General features: G+C 39.2%; 1 protein-coding gene across 7 annotated transcripts in view; it reads left to right on the top strand.

Moving 5' to 3' along the window:
* Window positions 1-1,582: 1,582 nt before the first annotated feature.
* Window positions 1,583-22,922, top strand: part of TCF12 (transcription factor 12) — a 375,623-nt gene continuing 354,283 nt past the window's right edge. For 2 of the 7 annotated variants that reach the window (XM_045899994.3, XM_054513525.2), the window contains exons 1-3: window positions 1,583-1,912; window positions 2,884-2,980; window positions 4,027-4,099. In XM_045899994.3, the coding sequence (XP_045755950.1) occupies window positions 2,906-2,980; window positions 4,027-4,099 (148 nt within the window). In that variant the 5' untranslated portion in view covers window positions 1,583-1,912; window positions 2,884-2,905. Of the gene's footprint in view, window positions 1,913-2,165; window positions 2,323-2,883; window positions 2,981-4,026; window positions 4,100-22,922 lie in introns of those variants that run through there. The other 5 variants (XM_045899996.3, XM_045899993.3, XM_045899995.3 and 2 more) reach the window with 4 other exon arrangements.

Raw genomic sequence — 22,922 nt, 5'->3', positions numbered from 1 at the left:
ACCTAGCTGGACCTTGTGCTTGGAAGACGACTGAGGGGCTCCTTAATTTTTTTTCCATACAACATGATGGTGATATTCTTTCAATTTTTGTTGTTGTTGTTATGCTCCCTGGTTTTTGGAGTACATGCAGAAAGAGGAAGTCGCTGCTGAAGTTGTTTTGGAATATGTGAAACAGACAAACAAAAACGGCCCCAAAAGGCCACAGTAAATTGCTCCTCTTATTGTCCCAAATTGTGTCATGCCCATTGCCAACTAGTAACTGTGGCAGGGATGGGACTATGTTGCTTTATTTAGGTTGGAATTATGCTAATTTGTTTATATTGGAACCACATGCTCCAGTACACAGCCAGGGCAGGGATGTGACGGCTAAGAACAAGGGGTGTTAACCTAGATAAGGGAGAGTGGATAATGGAGAAACTACCACAGGATATGGCACAAGGTCCAGGGTGTGGCCATTGACAAGTCATGGAAACCCCCGGCCCCAAGCAACAATTGCCTTCTCCCTCTGGACAGCTTGGGTTGTAATAAAGCACAGCAACTGCATATTTGCAGCTAAATCTACCTCCTTGTTTCGACGCAAGTCTGGGCTTCAATGACTCCTTCTTGCCATGTTGTTGCCCTCAAGGCGTTGGCTGCTTCCTTCAATTTGTTACCTTGGATGTGCCTCCTTTCTTCAGTGTTTCTTCTGCCTGGCCCTTACTGGTCTTTACTGCACTCACTGAGCCAAAAACACTGGCTGCCACTGGAGAAAACCTTATTTCCATTTCCAAACTGAAAGGAACTGAAGTTTAGTTACTTTGTCCTCTTTTTACTCTCTTTGGGGCTTCTTCGAGCTAAGTTCGGAACTTGCGCCAAGATAGTGGCTGTGCGACCAAACCTCTCTGGGCCATCTCTGCAAAATGATGGCACTGGCTTGATCCGTTTCCAAGAACGCGTCTCGCTGTCCAATTCCGTGGCCCTGAACAGGATTCGCGTGGGAAGAGGTGACTGTAGACTTGGGGGCTTGTGTGAGTGGAGTGTTTGGGTACCTGAAGCCCACAATGCTTTGTACAGTTTGAGGGAGTTTTGACCCTTTTCCTGCATTCTGCTCAGCGACGAATTCGACCAGCTGCACCAACTCCAAGCGCGGACCGAGGTGGCTCGGTCTCCCTTCCCCACGCACGCAGAACGTCCGGGCTCGGCCGAGCGCTGCGTCCGGCGTCCGGCGCTGCTTGGTCAGGAACTGCAGCTTCCAGGGCTCTGCGGCCTCGGGCTGGGTGGCCTGGTTAGCGAATCCAGATGCGCCCGCAGCTGCGTCTCTCTCGCGCCGCTCCGCCGCCCGACGCAGGAGCGGGACAAGCCGGAGGAGGCGCCACGGTGCCTGCCGCCCCGCTCCCGGGGGCACGGACTAGACGCCCTCGGCGGGCGGCCCGGCCCTACTTCGCGGAGTGGCTGCGCGCGTCTCCCGCCCCTCCCCGGCGGCCGCGACTCCGTCCCGCCTCACCCCACCGCGGGCTTTGTCCACCGGCCGCGCGGCGGCCCCTCCCCGTTCCCGCCGGCTCCTCCCCACCCCCTCCGCTGGCCCCACTTCCTCGGCGCAGGCGGCGGGAGCGAGCCGGGGACGAAAGGGTTAACCCGGGGCTCTTCCCGGCGCGGAGGGATCCAGAGCCGAGCCGAGCGCGGTGCTGAGGCCGCCTCAGCGAAAAAAATGTCCGCCTGAGGAGACCCACAAGTTCTATTCGGGGGGACCGCCAGCCCGCCCCGGGAGGAAGGGGCGGCCAGGCCCGAGAGCCGCCTCCCCTGCCCGGATCCGAGAGCTCGCGCGGGGCAAAGTGAGCCGAGCCGCCGGGAGGTGCAAGGGGAAGCCCGAGCCCGCTCTCCCGGCCAAAGTGAACTTTAATCGGGGCGGTTGGATGCGGAGACGGGGCGGCAGGTAATTGCGGAGAGGCGAGCGGGAGGGGTACGCCGTGGCGGGGCTGGGGGCTGAGGGGCGCCGTCGCGTCCCTGCCGGAGCGGAGGCGTCCCCCGCCCGGCGCCCCAACTCCGCGCTCCTTTGTACAGAGAGGCGAGCCCGGGGTTCCCTCCAACTTGGGGAGCGGAGTGGGGGCGGAGGCGAGAGTCGCGGGCGGCCAAGGCCCGCGGGCGGCGCGCTCGGCCTGCGCGCCCCGCTCGCCACTCGGCTCCGGCTCCAGGGCGCGCGGGAGAGCAGGCTGCTTCGGCCGCCTCGCCGGGCTCATTGTTCGGCAGGTCTGGGGCTGGCCGGCCGCAGGCAGAGCAGCAAAAGTGGGAGGAGGCCGAGTCCGGGGAGGAGGACGCCCGGCAAGAGCGAGACTAGTTGTCGGGGTTTGTATTTTCTTTTTAAAAACGCCCCTCGCACGCGCGGGGCTTGCTTTCCGACCCCCGGGGCCCGCTGGGGACGTCCGGGCGGCGGCGGCGGCAGACGCGGGCCTGCGAGCGGCGCGTTCCCTGCAACTTGTCAGTTCTATTGTTGCCGAGCCTGTGAGTCACTTCGCATCTCCCCTAGTCGCCGCTCCGCTCGCTGGATGCCCTGTCGCCCCTCACCCCGCCCCTCGAGACCCCCGCCCGGCCGGGCGCCGCGCCGAGCACCCGGCGGCCGCGCGGGGTGGGGGCACCGGGGAGGGGGCAGGGTTGGGCTCGGAAACTTGCGGGAGAGGCGGCGAGTTGCGGGAGCCGCCGCGACGCTCCCTGGCCGCGCGGAGGAACGCGTGGATTCACCGACCCGGCGCGGTGCTGGGCTCTCCTGCCCCCTGCCCGCGCGGCGGTGGGAACGAGTGGGGTGCTGGAAGTCAGCCCACGGCTCTCGCTCCGGCCCTACGCCCCTTTTCATCCCCGCACACACTTTGGGCCTCGGTGGTCTCTCTGAGCCTGTTTCCTCTGCTTTAGGACCCGCTAGAAGTGGCTGAAGATGAATCCCCAGCAGCAGCGCATGGCTGCTATAGGGACCGACAAGGAGCTGAGCGACCTGCTGGACTTCAGTGCGGTATGGAGCTTTCCGCGGCATCTTGGGGTTCTGCTGAGGTTTACAAAAAAAACAACAAAAAGCAAAAAAAGAAAAGGAAAGGAAGGGGGAAAGCGACGTGGAGACTAGGCAGCGTGAACTCCATCTGCTTTGAGCAGTAGTTCTCAGGGCTGGAGTCCAGCTCCCCCAAGTTGGACACCTGAACTTTGATGTAATGTCTAGACTTGCAGATTTAAAACTTTAATGCCAGAGGGGTCATTTGATTTAGCCTGTTAAAAGGAGAACAATGTAACCATGAGCTTTGGTTGAGTCACCCTCTGACCCTGATGATTATTAGGGATTTTGAACTTTATAAGAAGAAAAGAAAATTATTTTTTCTGCACTCCATTTCCTTCCCTAAGAAGTGATAGAATTTATAATATCCGAAAGATGTCAGTTATGAGAAAGCCAGTTAAAGGCTAGAATTTCCAGCCTTTTTGGCTGAACACTTTTAAGTACATGTATATTTATGTGTGTATATGTGTATATATACGTATGTGTATATTTATAAATCTTTTACCATGGGGAGTAATTGAATGACTTAAAAATAGCTGAAACCGAAGGCCTACTGCCTTTATCTCTAAAGGGTTGAATTCCTTTTTTAACTGTTGTTAAGAGTCAGGACCAATACCTACTTCATAAAACTGGGTTATAATGGATCCTTACTCTATGTAGTAGTTTCATTGGATGTGATTCTGATTGTGTGTATTGAATGGTAATGTAAATGTAATGAGATTTCTGTTAGAAAGTGAAGATCATGGACAAAAATTTACAATTTAAACTTAATAATCTTAGATTTTCTCATGTAAGTGACTGGGTTTTGAGAACAGAATATAACCGGTATTTCCAAGTAGCATTAGGAAATAGTATCACTCAGTGTATTTGCTTTTCTGGGTCTGAATGTATATCTTCAATTTTATCTTAACTTCGTTCTGAAATACAGTAACTGATGACTCTTGGTGGACTTTTGTTTGCAAGGAGTCTAGAAGAATTTCAGGACTAACAGATACATTTGGGTTATTTTGTAGATGTTTTCTCCACCTGTTAATAGTGGGAAAACCAGACCGACGACACTGGGAAGCAGTCAGTTCAGTGGATCAGGTAAGATGATATCTAAAACCAGAAACTCTTATTTTGGTGTTGTGATACCTTTTAGTAGAAAAATATGAAGTATTTTAATATTTTCATGTCATTCTGTAGTGTCCAGTTCAAATTAGAAGCAATTCAGGATCCATTGATATTTCTGAGAATTTAAGTATTGATGTAAATTTTTTCTGTTTTCCATGAATTTTTAAGTTCAGTTTGTTTTGTTTGAGTACAAGGGATTACATCCTGCCTCTGTTTGGACAAGTACCAGAAGAAAACACTCGGTGGTCCATGTGTGGTCTTTTTTTTTTAATGTTTATTTACATATCTGTATTTTTAAATTTTGCTAAAATTTCAGCCTATTAGCATTATTTACATTTGGGTTCTAAAAAATTGGTGAAATAATGTTATTTAATATATGCGTATGAAAAGTGGAATTGAGTCAAATAATTAGTAAGACTTATTTTAGATTGCCGTTTCTTTGGAAGTCTGCAGCAAATTAACAATTTTTAGGACAGTTATTTAAAATGTTAAAGGAATGAATGTTACAAATAAATGAATAGAAAGATTTATTTTCAAATGACATCTATTAGATGACATTAGGATAATGTTTAGAATAAGTTAAATTAGATAACTATTCCTACACTGGTGCTGTGGTTTTTAAATTTACTTTCTGTATATTTATAACTACTTTGCTCCATTATTAACATTTATCCCATATTTCTTAAGTATGAATTTTTTGTTTTTCTAACTTATCTAAACTCATGATTTCGAAAATAAACAGTCCAGAAGCAAGGTCCATTCTAGTGTTCAAAACCTGCAATTTTCTTTTTAACTTAAACTTATTCTTAGTTCTCAAAGATGAAAAAAAAAAAAAATAAAGCCATGGATAGCATCATCTTAAAACCAGCTGTCAAATCCCTGGGCTGAAATTTAGTAATTCCCTCTGACCTGTGCTTTTATTTTCCCTAGTAAAATGATTTCTTAAGGTACTATAAGAGCAAAACATCAGGAAAGAAGGAAATGTCATAACTGATAACATCTTATACCACTTCATATTTAAAAAATGTTTCCATTTAAAAATAGTTCACTAACTTAATTTATTAAAATTTATTTTTCATGATAAAATTACAGCTTATGGGTAAAATATAGCATGTTTAACACCTCAAATAAGCAAAATAAAAGCATTCTAGGTTTTAAATATGCTAAAGGCTGATATTTTCCTTATTCAGAAGTATATCATTAAAATGTTAGCCAAACCCCGACTCTACTCTTACCTCCTTCCCATTTACTGGTAATTATTTGAAAATTGTCACTTTTTTGGGGGAGGGTAGAAAAAATTATTAATGTAGAAGGAGGCTGCATTCCTTTCTTTACTACTGTTTTGAGTATATCTCAATTTTTGCAACTAATAATTCATTTCTAGTACTTTCAAATTTAGTTTGTCTGATACATAGTAGATGCTTAGTATACTTCTTTAAATGAGTAGTGACATTGTTGTTTTAGGCTGTTCAAACTTGAATTGTGGAAAATATATTTAACTGATACTCATTGATATCAAGGACATGAACTTCAGAAACTTGCTATTAGAAATACTTTTCTGTTTTTAGAATAAAGGCAATTATATTTTTTTCACTTTTTAAAATTAACGTGTGATTCATGTAGTGTGTAAAACTAAAAAGTATGTGTGAACTTGGTATGTATCATTGTAAGCATGACATTGGAACATTTGTGGGCCTTTGTATCGCATTATGCAAAGGAAAAAATTATTTGTCTATATTGCAGAAATTATATGGTGTTTGATTCTTTGGAGTAGGAAATTTTTAATTTTAAAACTGTTAGATTTGTTACTTGTCCATTGAAAGTTTGAATTTAAACATATGTTCACTGGACATAGTTATATTTATCTCTGTGGTTTGTTTTAAATTCCAGAAAAAAAAAAAAGCTGTGACCTTTAATAATTAGTGAATGGATTTAAATTTTGGGGAAAGCATAATGGCATAAGTGATTATTTTATATCAGTATATTGGTAGATGTGGTTTTTCTATAGTTAGTTTTTTTATCTTAAAGGAAATGTCCAGAAGAAACTGGTATAGCAATATTATTTATGTACTTGATTGACATCTGAATAATCTTCTGATTTCAAAGGATACATAATATGTCTTAATTTCTGTATATTTGCAGCAATATAAGGAGCTAAAGAGAGCTAAAGATATTTCTTTCGGAGGAGCTGACTTAGAGATTAGAGTTTTCTTGTATTTTGGAGTAACATTGTAAGACCCCAAGCCTTTCCCTCATGAAAGATGTAGTTGTGCAGTATAATTTCCTTTTGTATGTTCTTTTGGAGGAATACTTAATTTAACATTGGGCTTTTTTTGAGAAATAATAGAACAGATGTAGAATTTTTTTAGCTGAAAGCATATATCTTATAGTTTAAAAAAAATGTTTTTTTAAAGTTTTATTCCTAAAACAACTTGTATGATAGCTCACACTTCTTCAAAAGTCATTGGAAAAGATGAGGATGTATTTCTATTACTTGTCTGGAGAAATCTGTTAAATGCTATTTCTTCATTAAGGTGTTAATTTTCTTGCATTATCATAAGACTGAATTTGTCCCTTTTGTATGATAGAGTCTGCGATGTTCTTACAGTGACCTTGAGAGGTGTTTCTCTCTGTAGGAGTTAAAAGTGAGGTACTGTGTTATGTTAGGCGAGTGTATCAGGAGAAAACTTGTTGAAAGGATTGATAAAATGGAAGTAGTTCAGGTGTTTAAATCCACTATTCCCTCCAACTTCAGAGTCTGAGTTTGTAGAACTAAATTGTGGTATTGGGTTTCATTTTTAGTAGTAGTTTGAATGTTTACATGATATCCAAAAAATTTCCTTTATTAGTTTTTGAATCCAAGTAGTAAGAGATATTGAAATGGAATGGGTATATTCATTTTGTAAGCTCTCTATATATTGAATCTATTTTTGATATTTTCAGAAAGTTATTTTACTTAGCAGGTAAAGCTTTACTTTTTGTTATTCAAAGCAGATTTTTGTAATATAATTTCTTCTTGCCTAAGATTTTTGGAAGTAATTGTAAGAACTATTTTTCCGCTTTTAATTTTTAAAATACAGTTTTTCATTCTTCAGTTACTGATCACTTTTTTGGGGGAAATTTTTCATTTGTACAGGCTTTATGCTTTTTGAAAGTACTGATACAGAGCCAGAAAAAATGAATTCTCATTAAATTAAGTTTTTTTAATTAGACTTTTTGTTTCAAATAATTGTTAGTTTCATATGCAGTTGTAAGAAACAATACAGAGATCCTGTGTACACTTTAGCCAGTTTTCCACAATAGTAGCATCTTGCAAAACTGTAGTGCAATATTAGAACTAGGTTATTGACAGTGATACAGTGAGGATACAAAAACTTCCATTACCATAAGGATCCCTGGTGTTTCCCTTTTATAACTGCATCCACTTCTCAAGTAATTAAAGAAAATCCATGGTAATATTAGTAAATACCTGCTCACCCTATTAAACATGGAATAAGCTTTTCAAATTGTTGTGGCATTATTTGTAACATTTGAAAGAAATCAAGAAAGAAAACCAAAATGTTATCAATGAACTGTAATATAGGTAGGAATGGTAATTTTAAATAGAGGGTAAACTAGGTTTGTTCTTTTCATTTAAGGTATTTTAAGGTAATGAGTAGGGTGTGGTTCATAGTGTGTACCTATCAGTATTAAAATTTGTAATAAATACTATGTCTAGGAATACACACTTGTTCAAATTTAGTACTGTTGTTTGAACCATGTTGGACATTTGCTCCTGCCAAGCTGTAGTGATGAATGAGAGTAACTGCAGAGTCAGTAGGCATGTAAAGAAAAATATAATATTTTAGGATAAATACGGTCTGCGGTTAAGTGGCTCATTTAAGGTAAAAGCTAAGTAGCAAAGGAGTCCTTTAGACATAAGCCGTATATGAAAGTATCAACTTGGAAAACAAAAATTAGAGAAAAGATTATAACTGTGAGTATTGTGTGCGTTTTAGAACAGTTCCTGTAGTGTTTCTTTAAGTGGTCATGGCTTATAATGGATTTGGAAAACAATTTGATTAGATGATGAGACTTGTTTGTTGCATATAGTGAGGCATACCTATAAGGAATTTTATTTTTACCTGTTTTCATTAACAATTTAAATATAAATTCAACTTTCTGTCTTTTAGACTGTCCTTTAGTGTCTCTTTTTCTTTGAGTTTTAAAATAATTCTCTTGGAATAGGAAGATAAAGATTTCAACCTTAAACGCAAAAACGGTTGCTTTCACATTTTTAGATTTGAAGGGGACCATTGAGTGGAATCTCTTACTAAAGGCAGATAGTTTTTTCTGTGCTTGAACAATTGGAAATCATGCCTGGAATGTCACTGCCTGCTTAGTGTTGTAGAAGACTTGGTTATAACTCTGGCCATAAGAGAGTAAAGTAACACTATTATAGTCTCTTGGGAAAAAAAAAAAAAAGGCTATTTCTGGACAGTGTGTGGGATACCTTTTTTTTTTAAATCATTAAGATTGCTTTTGGGTATCATTTGAATATATTTTTTTTGGATGAGGTTGTTGCAATTAGAAATCTAATGCTTTTGCGTTTAGGGAATAAAATGAGAAGACAAACATTTAAATGTCAGTTCAAAAGATGAATGAATGACTTTCTTAAATAGTTGAGCCATACGTATCTCAGATTTATCAGTTAATTGCATATTTATTTAGTATCTACTTTGTGCAGTCTGCTATTCTAGGATCTTTTAGGAAGGTGGGAAATGGAGAAGGACATAGACCAAAAAAAGTGTAGGTATTAAATTATCTAGGTAGTACGATAAAATGTAAAATTGTGAGGCATACTTTTATGACATAAAAAAAAATGTCAACAACTGCACATTGATGTAGTTTAAATTGAGTCCGTGAGAATAAAGATGTGTTGAGGAGTCTTAAGGAAACTGGCTTAAGGAAAACTTAGAGATGTTGAAGTTAGAGTTGATTTTTGAAGGAGATATGGAAAATGAATTAGAGAAGAGAACTGGCCTCCCAGATGTGGGGTGGCATGAAAAGAGACCCAGAAATGGGAATTTGACTTGCTCCAAAGGGCTGTACAGTTCAGGGAAAGAGAAACTGGTTTTTATTAATCACCATGCACTCCTGTAGGAGCTCATATTTACATACTATTATCTGAGCCAAACTACGTAACTTCAAATCCAGTCATTGCCACTTATTAGCTGGGGGATCTTGGGTAAATTACTTAACCTCTCTGTGCTTCTGTTTCTTAATCTGTAAAGTAGGACTAAAAATAGTAGCTATCTTCACAGAGTAGTTACGAATATTAACTGAGTTAATACAGGTAAAGCTCCAAGAACAGTGCCTGGCACCTATTTAGCTGTGGTGGAGTGAATTGTTAGCAGTTAGACAGTAGAATAAGGAAAGCATTTTTTCATTCAGGAAGCAAATGTGCTAATCCAAGGGTGAGCTGGTGAAGGTTTGACTTGGTATTAGTATAGAGAGAAGGAAGGAAAAATGCCAGAAAGAAAGAATTGACAGAATTTGAAGAACTGGATTTCTTTAGGTTAAGAGAAATGACTTAAGGTTGCAGTTCTAGCATAACTGGAGTGTGATAGTGCGGGGGGAAATAAAGATGCTGAATTGTTTTGAGCATTTTAAATTTCACACGACTTGGGACTCTTCTAGCTAATTTTGGGATTTATGAGAGAAAAGTGCTGGGAGATGAGTTAAAGATGTTGGTTAAAAAAAGGAACAACAGCAGCTCTTTTTTGTTTGTAAAATTAATAGTTATCATTGAAAAGAAAGTTGGAGAACAGAAAAAGCAACAAAGGAAAAAAATACACCCATGATTTCACTGTCCAGAGAAAATTGTTGTTTTGATATATTTCCATTTGGTTTTGTTTTTCCTGTTAGTCCTTTGTTTGTAAAGTTGAGAGCTTAATGATGGTTTCATTTTAAGTCGTGCTTTTTTATTTCACTTAATATTGTGAGCATTTTCCTCATGTACTTGATTCTTTATAAACTTAGTTTGAAACTGTATGAGATTACATGGAATGGATATAGCATAACTTAAAAATTAGTTCTCTCACTGCTTGACATTTAGGGATTTTGTTAATTTGCTTTTTGTTATTATAAGAAATGTGATAGTGAACCTTCTTGTACGTACTATATTTTTATCTACACATTGATTTCCTTTGGATAGGAGATGTAGATTTTGTTTTTTGTGCCTGCAAGTTATAATTAAAGCTAAGAGAGTGAATAAATACCCTTAGGAAAATGAACTCAGAGGGAGATAAATTATCAGGTCAAGGATTGATGTTAAAGGTGGAGTTAGATGTATAAAATTAGTGACTTTGGATAATTATTTAATGTAAAAATACAATTTTATTTGTATATGAATGGAATATAAGATGACATTATGTACAGATTTATATTTGTGTATAAATTGGTTGTGCGGTAACTGGGGGGAATTCCTATCATTCTTTGACCTGTGCCTATTGAAATGGAGTGTAATCTAATTGGACTCTATCAGTGAGAGCACTTGAATTCTTGACTTCTTAAGAGAGGCACTGTAGGATAGTGGGAGGAATTGGGCTCAGGAACCAAACAGCTGGAATGGAATCAGTGCTTTGCAGCTTATTAGCTGGGTGGCCTTAGGCAAGTCATTTAAATGATCTGACCATACTTTTCTTTTTTGTGAAAAGTGTACGATACTGCCTACCTTCAGAATCTTTATGAGGATCAAATAAGATTATCTTTATACTTCTGCCACACAGCAGCTTCAAAAATGGTAGCTGCTGGGGGTGCCTGGGTGGTCCAGTTGGTTAATCATCTGACTCTTGATTTTGGCTCAGGACATGATCTCAGGGTGGTGGGATTGAGCCCTGTGTCTGGCTCCGTGCTGGGTGTGGGGTCTGCTTAGAATTCTCTCTCCCTCTTCCTCTGCCCCGTCCACTCTTAGGTATTACTAATGATAATATTAATAAATAGCAGTAATACTTAGGACCAGCTTTATTGGCAATGTTTATTGAACTATTATTATATACTAGGTGCTATGCTAGTGGTGGTGGAGGTGAGGAAATGCCCCCACAAGGGCAACATATCAAAGTTACTTTTCAGTGCCATAAAATTATATGTATTGTCAGAAGTCTAAGAAGAAATCAGGCAGTAGTTTTTTAAATTAAAAAAAGTTTTTTGGGGGCGCCTGGGTGGCTCAGTCGTTGAGTATCTGCCTTCGGCTCAGGTCATGATCCCAAGGTCCTGGGATCAAGCCCTGCATCCAGCTCCCTGCTCGGCGGGAAGTCTGCTTCTCCCTCTCCCACTCCCCCAGCTTGTGTTCCCTCTCTCACTGTGTCTCTGTCAAATAAATAAAATCTTAAAAAAAAAAACTTTTCCCCCCTAGGAGAGTAGCTTTGAAAGGGCACCATATACCTAAGAACCTTACCTTTTTTTTTCTTTTGCAGTTTATTTCTTCTTAATACTACTGTTTTGTAGGTTAGATATTATATAGTGCAGAATGGTGGACAGAAATGTGTACAGCTTTTGAAAACCCTCTTCCATGCTTAGGCATTGCCACTTGGATGTAGTATTTTCTCCATATTCTCTCTCTAGCTACCTGAAATTCTTTCTGGAATGAAATGTAGACTAAATAAATAAGTAAAATAAAAATTATGTGACCTGAGAGGATAGAATAGCTGGGAGACAGGTTGGAGAGAATGTTAAGAGTCTCTAGAGTAGAGCTTCTCCAATTTTTTCTTAATAGCAGAGGAGAGGGAACATAAACTCCCTTGGTAGCCTGAAGCAACACATTGCAAGTGAGCAGAAGAAATCTTACCTTAAAAATTTATGTGCATTTTACTTTCTACTCCCAAACACAAATGTATTTGTTGTAATATAAATATGTTTTAATTAATCATTGAGTAAAACTGAGGTTCTGAGAACGTGCATCGTGGTTAGTGTGTAACATTGCCTTCCACCTGCTTTGTATCTTTGGGGTTAGGGGCAAAGGTGGAGTGGGATGCAGGCCTATATTATCTTTTCTTTAGTGAGAAGCCCAGCTCTAGAGCTTATTATTCAGCTGTTTTTATTTGTGGATCTTCTCTTGCTCCCACAGAAGTCTATGAAAAAGGATCATTACATTAGGGGGCAAATGGGTTTTGGTAGGGAGGAAATTGTTATTCCATAAAGCACAGAGAAATTTGTTAGTAATGTCACTTGTTTTCTGTTTCCAGCCAGATCATCCTGTAATTTCTTAACATGCCCATGGCGTGAGAAGAAAATGTATATTTTTATAGAGAGGCTTTGGGTTTTTTTTGTTGTTGTTTGAAATGTGCTCTGGTGTGTTCCAGGTTAAAAATGTGCTTTCATAAAGACCATGGTGAGTCATCCAAGCTACTCTAAGCTGATTGGGGACATAAAGATCATATTTAAAGATCATACTGAAATGTAAACAGATTGGGGATTGGTTGCTAATTTTTATTGTATTGGGTAGTGACTCAGTGATGAAAATTTCAAAATAAAATAATAAAACAACTTAAAGATAAGGTACAGGATAGAAGAGATTACTTTTTTTTTTTTGAAAACAACCACTACCATACCTTACCATGTTTTTGGCTATTAAAAATGTTGGCTGAAGGTGTCATTTTGTCAGATCTGTTTTAGGTGCTAGGAAAGTGCCTGAATTTGAACTGAGGGAGTTCTCTGAATTTGAAAGATTATTCTAGTTACCCAAGGGAAGTCTCTTTGGAAACCTCCCTCAAAAATTGTGGTTTATTTTCTTCCGGTGGTATTGCCAGGGAGCCATTGTGAGGCTTTGAAATGAGCAGGATCAACTCACGATTACTATTCCACCACTTCATTGATGGTTAATGTAGAGAACACAGGTTGAATTTAATATGATCACGCAGCTCCAGTCAATGAGCAAATGCGCTCCTGCTCTCAGCAAGAGTTGTGAGTAGTGGTGGAGCACCGCAGGGATCCTTGCTAGGAGGGAATTACAGTCATCAAGCTTCTCAGTCCTTGAGACATATGTTGTTTTGAGGTTGTTGAGGATAAATAAAAGGTTTGCTGTACCACTAGAGAGGAAAAAATGCTAGGCTTCACTTTGAATTTATGGCAGAAGCATGGTTTGGCCACAAGTTAATTTAGAGAATCTGAGTTTGTGTGGGTCCTCAAATAGCAAAAACCTGAGTTAGCAGGTCCTCTTAGGTTTTTGCTATTTGGAAGCCCTACTGTATCTAGCTGACTTTGTCATCTAGTCAGAGGCCCTTTTCCTGTCTGCTTGGCATTGACATGCTAAAGGTTTTAGAAAATGTTTTTCAGTGTTGGTCCCAATTTAGAATAAAGTTTAAGGGGGATAGTTGTTTCGTGTTCATTCTCTTGGTGGGAACTTATAGACAGCTTGAATTGATTATGCCTTTCTATAAGTAGGCAAGTAATTAGAGCCATTTCAAGACCGTACGAAATATCCTAAATGTCTCTTGTCTAAGCATCAGCTAGTTCTTTTTATTCTAGGGGATGGCATAATTAATTATTATATGTCAAGATCACCTTTTACCTGCCACAGGTCCACAATCTCTGATCTGCGATTTTGAAATCCAAAAAAGTCTGAATCAAAATTTTTCCTTTAAATTCAGCATACATTGTTTTAGTGGCAAAATCTGATCTTATCTGAAGGGAGGCCATTGACAGTTTGTTTTCCTAGTTGTTTTATGGTTACCAGATGCTGGCAGTGATTTGTAATGTATGGTATGTGCACTGTATTTCTTTCTTAAATTTGAAAAAGTGAATTCTAAAATCCACCTGTCCTCATGGATTTTTGAAAAGGTAAAAAGGTTTTATAGACCCCCCTCTTGTATGTGTCTCCCAGGTCTTATTTACAACTCAAAATAAGAATTTCTTTTTTTGGACTAAAAGTCTAGACTAGAGAATTTATTATTTTAAATACAGGAAAAATAATGGTGGTAAACTTGTTAACATAAAGGAAATTCTTCTTGGAATTTGACTTTTCAGGCTGAGCTTTGTGTTTGAATATTTTCGCCAGTACATTGATTTAGGGAATCAATTTCTATTTTGAGGAGGGATACACTTTTGGGCCAAGGAGTGTACCGATATTTCCCTGGTTAGTTTGCATGGGAAATTTCAGGGTGCTAACAGGAGATATATTTAATATAGATACATAAACCGAAGTAAGAGTAATTTTATATATATAATATGTAAAACTAGTACTATATGATCATTTTCAAAAGGAAGCCTCAACCCTGACCATACCATACCCACTTTTATGCCTGAGAGCAAATGGAGAAGAGAATCCTAGCAAGTTATCTTCATGAAGAAAAGGAGGAGCTAAGATACAGTTTTGTGTGGGACAGATAACAAAACTGGTCTTCGATAATTTAATTAATTAATTAAATTTTTAATTTTTTTATTAGAGCACAAGCAGGGGGAAGGAGGGGCAGAGGGAAAAGCAGATTCTCTGTGAGCAGAGAGCCCGATGTGGGGCTTGATCTTAGGACCCTGGGATCATGACCTGAGCCGAAGGCAGACGCTTAACCTACTGAGCCACCCAGGCACCCACAGTCTTTGGTAATTTTATTCTCTTCTTTTATATTGGTTAAAAGTTTTCATAGATTCGTACGTAGCATGATGTTTATTCCTGCAATATACTTATTAAGGGCATCTTCATTGCAAACATATTGTGATTCTAATGGATGTATGAAATTTTCCTCCATAACCTCTCATTGGCTCATTCCTACTATTTTTTTTTTTTTTAAAGATTTTATTTTTATTTAATCATGAGAGACAGAGACAGAGAGAGAGAGGCAGAGGGAGAAGCAGGCTCCCAAGGAGCAGGAAGCCCGGTGCGGGACTCGATCCCAGGACCCTGAGATCATGACCTGAGCCGAAGGCAGACGCTCAACCATCTGAGCCACCCAGGCGCCCGTGGCTCATTCCTACTATTGATAAAAACTATGAAAAGTAGCTACGAAACTAGTTTGCTGGATATGTTTTGAGGGGCATGCCAATTGGCCATTCAGACTCTGGTTGCCTTGCCAACCTGTTCCCTTGTGTGTTCCCAGTGGTGCTGTCTCAAGAACCATGAGTACTTAAACAAGAACCATGAATACTTAAAAGAAATAAGCTCAATTAAATAAATAGATTAAATAATAAATAATTGAATAATTAAATCTGCTTAAAGTTAGTAGGGGTTTGAGATTCTCTGCTGTAGGAACACAGAACAGGTCATACAGCCAAGGTCTCTCTTGCCTTCATATTTATATAATCTCTCTTGTAGTGCTGCAGTGAACAGACTCTGAGTTTGACTGTGGAGGCTTGCTAGACAAGTTGTATAGTAGTAGCTCTTTGCCCAGTGAATGACTGAAGGAAGGAGTCGTCTTACTGTTGAAAAAAAATCAGTAATGATAAAAGTATTTTGTAAATATTTACTCATACACTGTTTTCTTCATAATTCTTATAGGAAATTGGTAACTTCATTTTGCAGAGGAAATAGAGAAGTCAACAGTGATACACATTTGCCTGTGGTTTCTTATTGCCCCTCAGAAGTAGCAAACTGATGAGTTGTAGTTGCACCTGCACTGATACCAATCTACACCAGGGCAAGGTTTGTCTTGAGGAAGAATTTAATATCTCTAGAAATCTTTAAATTTTGTTGTAACAGGTGGCTTAAATGGTGTAATGTTGATATTCTCCACAAGAAAGTGCTTCAGAATTTATTTTTATTAGAAAGAAAGCAATAATCAAAGCCTTTATACAATAAAACTTCTAAAAAAGTATTCGAAGATATTAAATATAAATAGCTACAACCTGAAATGTCTTTAGGAGAGTGTAATTCTTGTGTATGGTTCTTATTGTCCAGCTGTCATCAGACTTTGTGCCTTGGGAAGAAGATGAAATTTGATAGTAGTAAGATACTGGAATATTCACAGTTATTATTTAGTTGAGTCCTAGGAAAGAATGGTTGCTTCATAGTATGGAAAATTCTTTATTTTCACTTTCCCATTTTCAAAGATTTAGTGTTTGGTTATAAAGGCAAGTAAAAGCAGATGGAAAATAGTTATTCCAAGGGTAATTTAAAAGCGTTATTAAACATACAGAAGAGATCTTAAAATTTAATTTTGGGAACAGAACTTTCAATGCATTAAAATGAAGAGACTTATGCTAACTCTTATAGTATTGAATGGTGCTGATTAGTCCATTTTGTATTTTTATTTATTTAAAAGTAGACTAGGCTTTCATTTTGTCGAAGGGCATCTATAGATATTTGAAAGAGCACCTAGTAATACCCGGTTGTTTGTCATTGGTCTTTGTAGGATGGTTTATTTACATTTAAGGTGGTGGAGAATAGAGACACATTGTTGTATATCGGAAAGAAGAAGGGTTTGGAGTCACAAAGTTTTGGTTCATTGTTGGCTTTATCATTTACTAGATCTGTAATCTTAGGGCATTAACCTGTTTATCTTATGTGTAAAATGAGGAAAATAAAAATACTGCCTTAAGGGGTTGTGATAGTGATCAAGTTAAGTAATTTTTAAGGAAATTCTTTTCTAAAATGTGGACACTTACAGTTCTGTACAAATAGTGGTTGCCTTATGTTAGGTGGCATCGCAACTCTTGAAAGGATTCTAAGCTCACAGGTATAGATGGAGAGAATGTGCAAAACTCTAACATTTCTGACAATCACTTATTGAAGATTACATCAGGTGATTGAGAGGTAAGGAACTCCTTATGGTAGTTAATGCTCAAAATTTCTAAATTCTTCAAATGAATTCTTTCTCTTTTTGGTTAAATGGGGGACGGTAAGACAGAAAAGTAAGATTCTCATGCATATTCTTTGGTAGAACTCTTAATTATATCCCAAACCCTAGAGCCCCAAAATTAGTATCCCTGAATCCTTTATTCTCAGCTTAGTTGTTTTAAATGCTTGTTGAGGATCTCTTGTAGTGACAAGGTTAATCCCAGGCTTAAGTAGGTATGACAGCTGAATGGTTCTTAGGAATAGGCTGCTTTTGCTTTGTTTGATGAGCAGTAATCCGAACAAAATTTTAGTGTGAGTAAGAGTTAACATTTTAAAGATTTAAAAGTACGGGTGCTAGTGGCCTTGATATATTCCCAAGTGAGGACAAGAGGTTGCAAGGATGAGGTTAGGAAATGCAATCGGAACTCGCATCTACTATATGCCTGTGCTTGAAGCAGGAAGGGCTCAGTCTTATCCATAAATGACAAAGGTATCAGGGTTCTGAGCTGTCTGATGATGCTACTGTTTCTGGGTGTGTGATTAGGGAAGATGAGGGCTTCCCCAGGCCCTAATACTGCTTTCCACTTAGTGTGCTTGTCTGGCTATATAAAACACCTGGCTCACCTGTTACTGGGAAATACTGAGGCTTTCCCTGACTCTTTGTATGTATGTGTTTGTGGGATTGTGTTTAGAATTTTTCACTTTATTTTAAAGGAAGAAATCAAATTTAAACTTCATAGAACCCAGCGCCAGTAGGCCTATTAGGGTGGTTTTGTTGGAGGTCTGTGAACTTGTGGGCTCCATAGGAGCCATTTGCTAATTATTCTTCAGGATAAGACAATGACTGGGTTTGGGTTATAGCATGATTTGACAGCCACTTAACTGGCGTCAAGAAAGTTTTGAGGCCTTCTGTCTCTGCATCTCCCATTGTAAGAATTCCTAATCCTTCCTTGAAAGATCTATATTAAATTGCAATGATGTGAGAGTAGATGGTAGTTGAGACAGCAAAACGAGGGACCTTCAGGAATGGAGATTGAGGGTTTCTGAATATAACTTCTCTGCACCCGGGGGCCAGGTGAAATAGCATATTTTTTTTCATATGTAATTGATGGCTTCTGCATGCCTGCTGTCAGCTCTGATCTGGTACTTCACTGCTAGACATTGCAGTGGTCTCCTTACTGGGGCTCCTTGTGTCCATTTGCTCTCTTCTCCAGTCTTAGTCTGCTAAGCTGCCATAACAAAATACCACAGACTGGGTGACTTAAACAATAGCAGTTTATTTTCTTACAGTTCTGGAAGTTGGAAGTCTGAGCCCAGCATGGTCAGGTTCTGGTACTCTTCCTGGATTGCAGATGGCTGCCTTCTTGTTGTGTTCTCACATAGCCTTTCCTTAATGTGTATGGAGAGGGGTTGTAGGAGAGAACACTCTATGGTGTCTTTTCTTACAAGGAAACATCTCATCATAGCATTCCCACTCTTATGACCTCTTCTAACCCTGATTATCTCCCGAAGGCCTCACCTCCAAATACCACCTTCTGTAGATGAATTCTGGGGGGGAAAAAGTCCATAACACAATAGTCATATTTTTTAAACATTTTCCTACTGTGACTCATGTCAGATTTGTTCCCTGTTGGCTATCAAAACAATCAAAAGGGGGAACCTTGGTGGTTCAGTCGGTTAAGCTTCTGACTCTTGATTGCAACTCAGGTCATGATCTCAGGGTTGTGAGATCGAGCCCGGAGTCGGGCTCTGTGCTGGGCGTGGAACTTGCTTAAGATTCTCTCTCTCGGGGCGCCTGGGTGGCTAAGTCGGTTAAGCGTCTGCCTTCGGCTCAAGTCATGATCCAGGGGTCCTGGGATCGAGCCCCACATCGGGCTCTCTGCTCAGCAGGGAGCCTGCTTCTCTCTCTCCCTCCGCTGCTCCCCCTGCTTGTATTCTCTCTCTCTGTGTCAAATAAATAAAATCTTTAAAAAAAAAAAGATTCTCTCCCTCTTCCCCCTCCCCAAAATAAATAAATAAAATCTTAAACAAACAAAAGAATCAAGAGTCTCCCCTTGGCATTTAAGTTCTTTCATAATCTGATAGGAACTTGCCTTAGTTTTATAGACACTACTTCCCACTCTGAATTGTATGGTTCAGTTACACTGGTCTCCTATCTAACCTCTTGCCTTTAGTTATTCTTTTCTCCCAAACTGGAATACCTTCTTGCCATTCTTTTTTTTTTTTAAATTTTATTTATTTATTTGACAGAGAGAGACACAGCGAGAGAGGGAACACAAGCAGGGGGAGTGGGAGAGGGAGAAGCATTCTTGCCATTCTTGTGCCATTTGAACCTCCTTTCCTTTATGAAATCTTTTCCAGCCATTTCTAGTCACAATTTTGTAAAAGTGTTGCTTCTGGATATTTTAAAGACTTTTGGGTAAAGGATTTCTTTTTTTGCTCCTGAAGGCAAAGCTAGGGTCAGTATGGCAGGTGGGGCCAGTCGATTTTGAGACCAACCAGTTATTGTAGCTGGACAGTCTCTTGAGTCTAACCATGTAGTTTAAAAGAAGACTGAAGCCTACTTCTGTTGAATACTGAACATAGGATTTCTGTTTGTAGGAGTTGAACTCGGTGTTCCGAGTTCTTTTTTGCCTAAAATTCTTTAGAATACTGTCCTTTTTAAAAAAAATTATATGTATGTTAGCCAGGTTATAAACTCCATGAAAGCAAAGATAGTGTTTTATGTTTGTATTTCTGCAAAGTACCTTGCTTTGGGGTCAGTAAACACCTGGTGACTGACTGTTTTTAGATTTGGAGATGTTTGATAGGTAGGTGGAAAGAAAGATTAAATTCCCTAAGTTAAATTTCCTAGATTAGGTTTCCTTTATTGCGTTTTTCTTTTCTAGCATCAGCTGCCCGGAGAGGTTTTTAGGAAGCACTGAACTTGTATGGATTAGCTGAGTGGAGACCTGGGGTGTTTATTTGTTAGAATGTTTCACCTGTTCTCTTATTTCTTCTGAAAAGATCTTATCCCATCCAGGACTCCACATTTAAATATCAGGGATGAGCAGGAAGTGTCCAAGTGGTAAAGTCATGAGGTTGTATGTGAATATATCTGCCTCTACCAAACCATAGCCAGCCCTTGCTCTGAGAAGCAAAGAGAAGTGATAGTTTCATAGTGTTCTCTTTTCACAAGGTATGTGTCATTACATTCTTTAGTAATGTCAGCTTGTGGGGAGAATGGCTTGTCTGATGCTGGGATTGATCAGGTAGAGGAGATCTGTTGTATGAGGTCTATAGGAAACATTTTATCACGGTCTGGAAACCAGTAGATAGCCAAAACCTTGGAAGTGGTGTTTCCCTAAGACAATCCTGAGTTTCGGTAGTTGGGTTGAGCCATGGAAGAGAGGTTATATGATCTAGCGTTACAGTAGTTGTGGGGAAACATCCATAAGGGCAGAAAAAGATGATCTTATTTAATGGAATGGAGTCCATCACCTGCTTAATTTGTGATAGAAAGGTGAACCACCATCTTTTACTAAATGTTTCCTGTTTTTTTTTTTTAAAGATTTATTTATTTATTTTAGAGAGAGAGAGCTGGAGCAGGAGGGGGAGAGGGGGAGAGAGAATCTCAAGTAGACTCCGTACCTAGCGCAGAGCCAGAACAGGGCTCAATCTCATGATCCCGAGATCACCATCTGAGCTGAAACCAAGAGTTGGACACTTAATTGACTGCGCCACCCAGGAGCCCCTAAATGTTTCTAAATCATCTTCAGTTGGAGATTTTGGGGCTAAAGCTGCTTTTGTCTACTGTAGAAAAATATGTCATCTACATATTTTGAAGTTAGCTTGTAGATCTAGACATGGTATCTTTTATCTTTTTTTTTAAACTAGGAATTGAGTTGATCACTCTGATGTAATTTGGAACCAAAATGTTACCCTGGTATGTGGAATTTGGAAAAAGCTTGTTTTGAGGGAAGCATCAATTGAAGGTTAAGGAGTTTTGTGAGGAGAGATCTAGGGCTGTATCAAGCTGGAGATGTGATCTGTGTGATAAAGATAGTAAAAATTCTCATCTCAGTAATCTACCTCAGAACAGAATTTCTCCATTATAAGCTTCTCACTTACTTAAAGCCACTTTATCTGATTTGTTGCCTGCTAGAATACTCCTTTACATGACTCAGGTCTCATATAGCTTACCTCTTCAATATGTAGAATATGTTTTCTTGTATAGTTTAATAGAGTGGTTTTTTATTTCAAACAGTAATTTCATTGCTTGTAAAACTCACAGATTTCTGAGATGCCACCTTTACAGACTTATGGTTGATTTTTCTCTCAAAGTGCCCATTTGCTCCCTGTGAAAGGAGCAGGTTTGCATTTATTCAGTGAATCTAAGATGAGATAATTGGTGTTTTTATGATTTGAATGGAGGCTTTGTAGTTTTTAATTTTGTGAAACAAAGCTGTGTTTGTAAACACATTTCAAAAATATAAATGACACTTTTTGGTAAAGATGTTCACTGAATAGCAAGAAAGTTCAGAAAAGAGCTTTTGTTAATACTCATTAATAATCTGTTTCCATTGACTATCTCATTGATTAAAGAGTACCTGATTTTTAGAACTTTTTGTGTTGAAAATAATCCTTATACTGGGTTGTGGTAGGAAAATACTTTCTTGGTATCCAGTCAGTACTCCTGGGAGTTTGGAGTTTTCAACTGTTGTCTAGGTATAGAAGAATGTTTGATAAACCATGTATATCAATGTAAAAATAGTCTTGGGAAACTGTAGGAAAGCATTTGTTTAGTGCTCTGCTCTGATGTAAGATGAACAAGTTGCTCTGGTATTGGACCCATAACATAGAAATATTTTAGTATGGTTCCACTGGTTTAGGTATAAATAAATGGTGTAAAAGTTTAGATATAAATAAATGGATTTCAGGCAAAATCCAAAGTGAGTCTTCAGATTTTGTAAAACAAAGTGGTTGATTTTACATTCGCCTCCAATTCCTTCTTCTTTTAAAGACTTCTGTTGGCTTTTTAAATGAAGTTATCTGGTCAGGTATGGAAGTATTGTTTCCAGAGGAAGTGTATTGTGTCTGTATTTAGTGGTTTTCATGTAGGAAGAAAGTGTTGAATTTTATTTATTTTATTTTTTTTAAAAGATTTTATTTATTTATTTGACAGAAAGAGAGAGAGAGCACAAGTAGGCAGAGGGAGAGGGAGAAGCAGGTTCCCCACTGAGCAGAGAGCCAGATGCACGGCTTGATCCCAGGACCCTGGGATCATGTTCCGAGCTGAAGGCAGATGCTTAACTGACTGAGCCACCCAGGGGCTCCAAAAGTGTTGAATTTTAAATTAATTTTGAGAGCCTATATATAAGTGACTGAAAAATTTTCTTTTTAAACTACTTTTGAAAAATTGTAAAAAAAATAAGCCAAAGCTAAAGGAATCTAAACAGCATAGAGAGGTACACGGTGAAAAACAAAAGTTCTAGTCATTCCTTCCTGTTCCCCATTCCCACTGCCTTGGCAGAGATTAATACTGTTCAGTTTTTTCTCAAAGTTTTTCGTGCATATGCAAACGATGTAATAGCTTTTGTTTTACACAGGGAACAACAGTTCTGCAACTTAACCTTTTTACTTAAGTAAGGGAAGGTAGGGGATCACTATGTAAAGGGCATTCTTGAGCCCATATAGATTTTACTAGGACATTTGATTCCCCAAAATATGTATAATGATTTGACCTGTTATAAAAAGTAACATAATTGTATAGTACATATGGCTTAACGAAGGTAAAAAACCCAAAAGTATTAGCATTTGTTGGCAGTCTTTAAGATTTCAGTTTTACCCACGTAATTATTCTCCCCTTTAGAAAACAAACACAAATGAATTTTATTGTAATGGAAAGCGTTTGATAAGATATTAGTTCTTTATGTATAGGCACTGTGCACAGGACACACTTTTACACAAGTTATTTAACAGTCTTCATGATAATAACTGAGGCAGATTCACTTTTACTCCTATTTTTGCAAATGAGGAAACAGGCTTCACACGTTGCAACACATCTAA

Source organism: Mirounga angustirostris, unplaced genomic scaffold (assembly GCF_029215605.1).
Source record: "Mirounga angustirostris isolate CCGP_5_RB_7025 unplaced genomic scaffold, mMirAng1.0.hap1 SCAF_9, whole genome shotgun sequence".
Classification (NCBI taxonomy): domain Eukaryota; kingdom Metazoa; phylum Chordata; class Mammalia; order Carnivora; family Phocidae; genus Mirounga; species Mirounga angustirostris.
The sequence above is the reverse complement of the archived record's forward strand: the minus strand, read 5'-3'. Positions and strand labels throughout refer to the sequence as shown.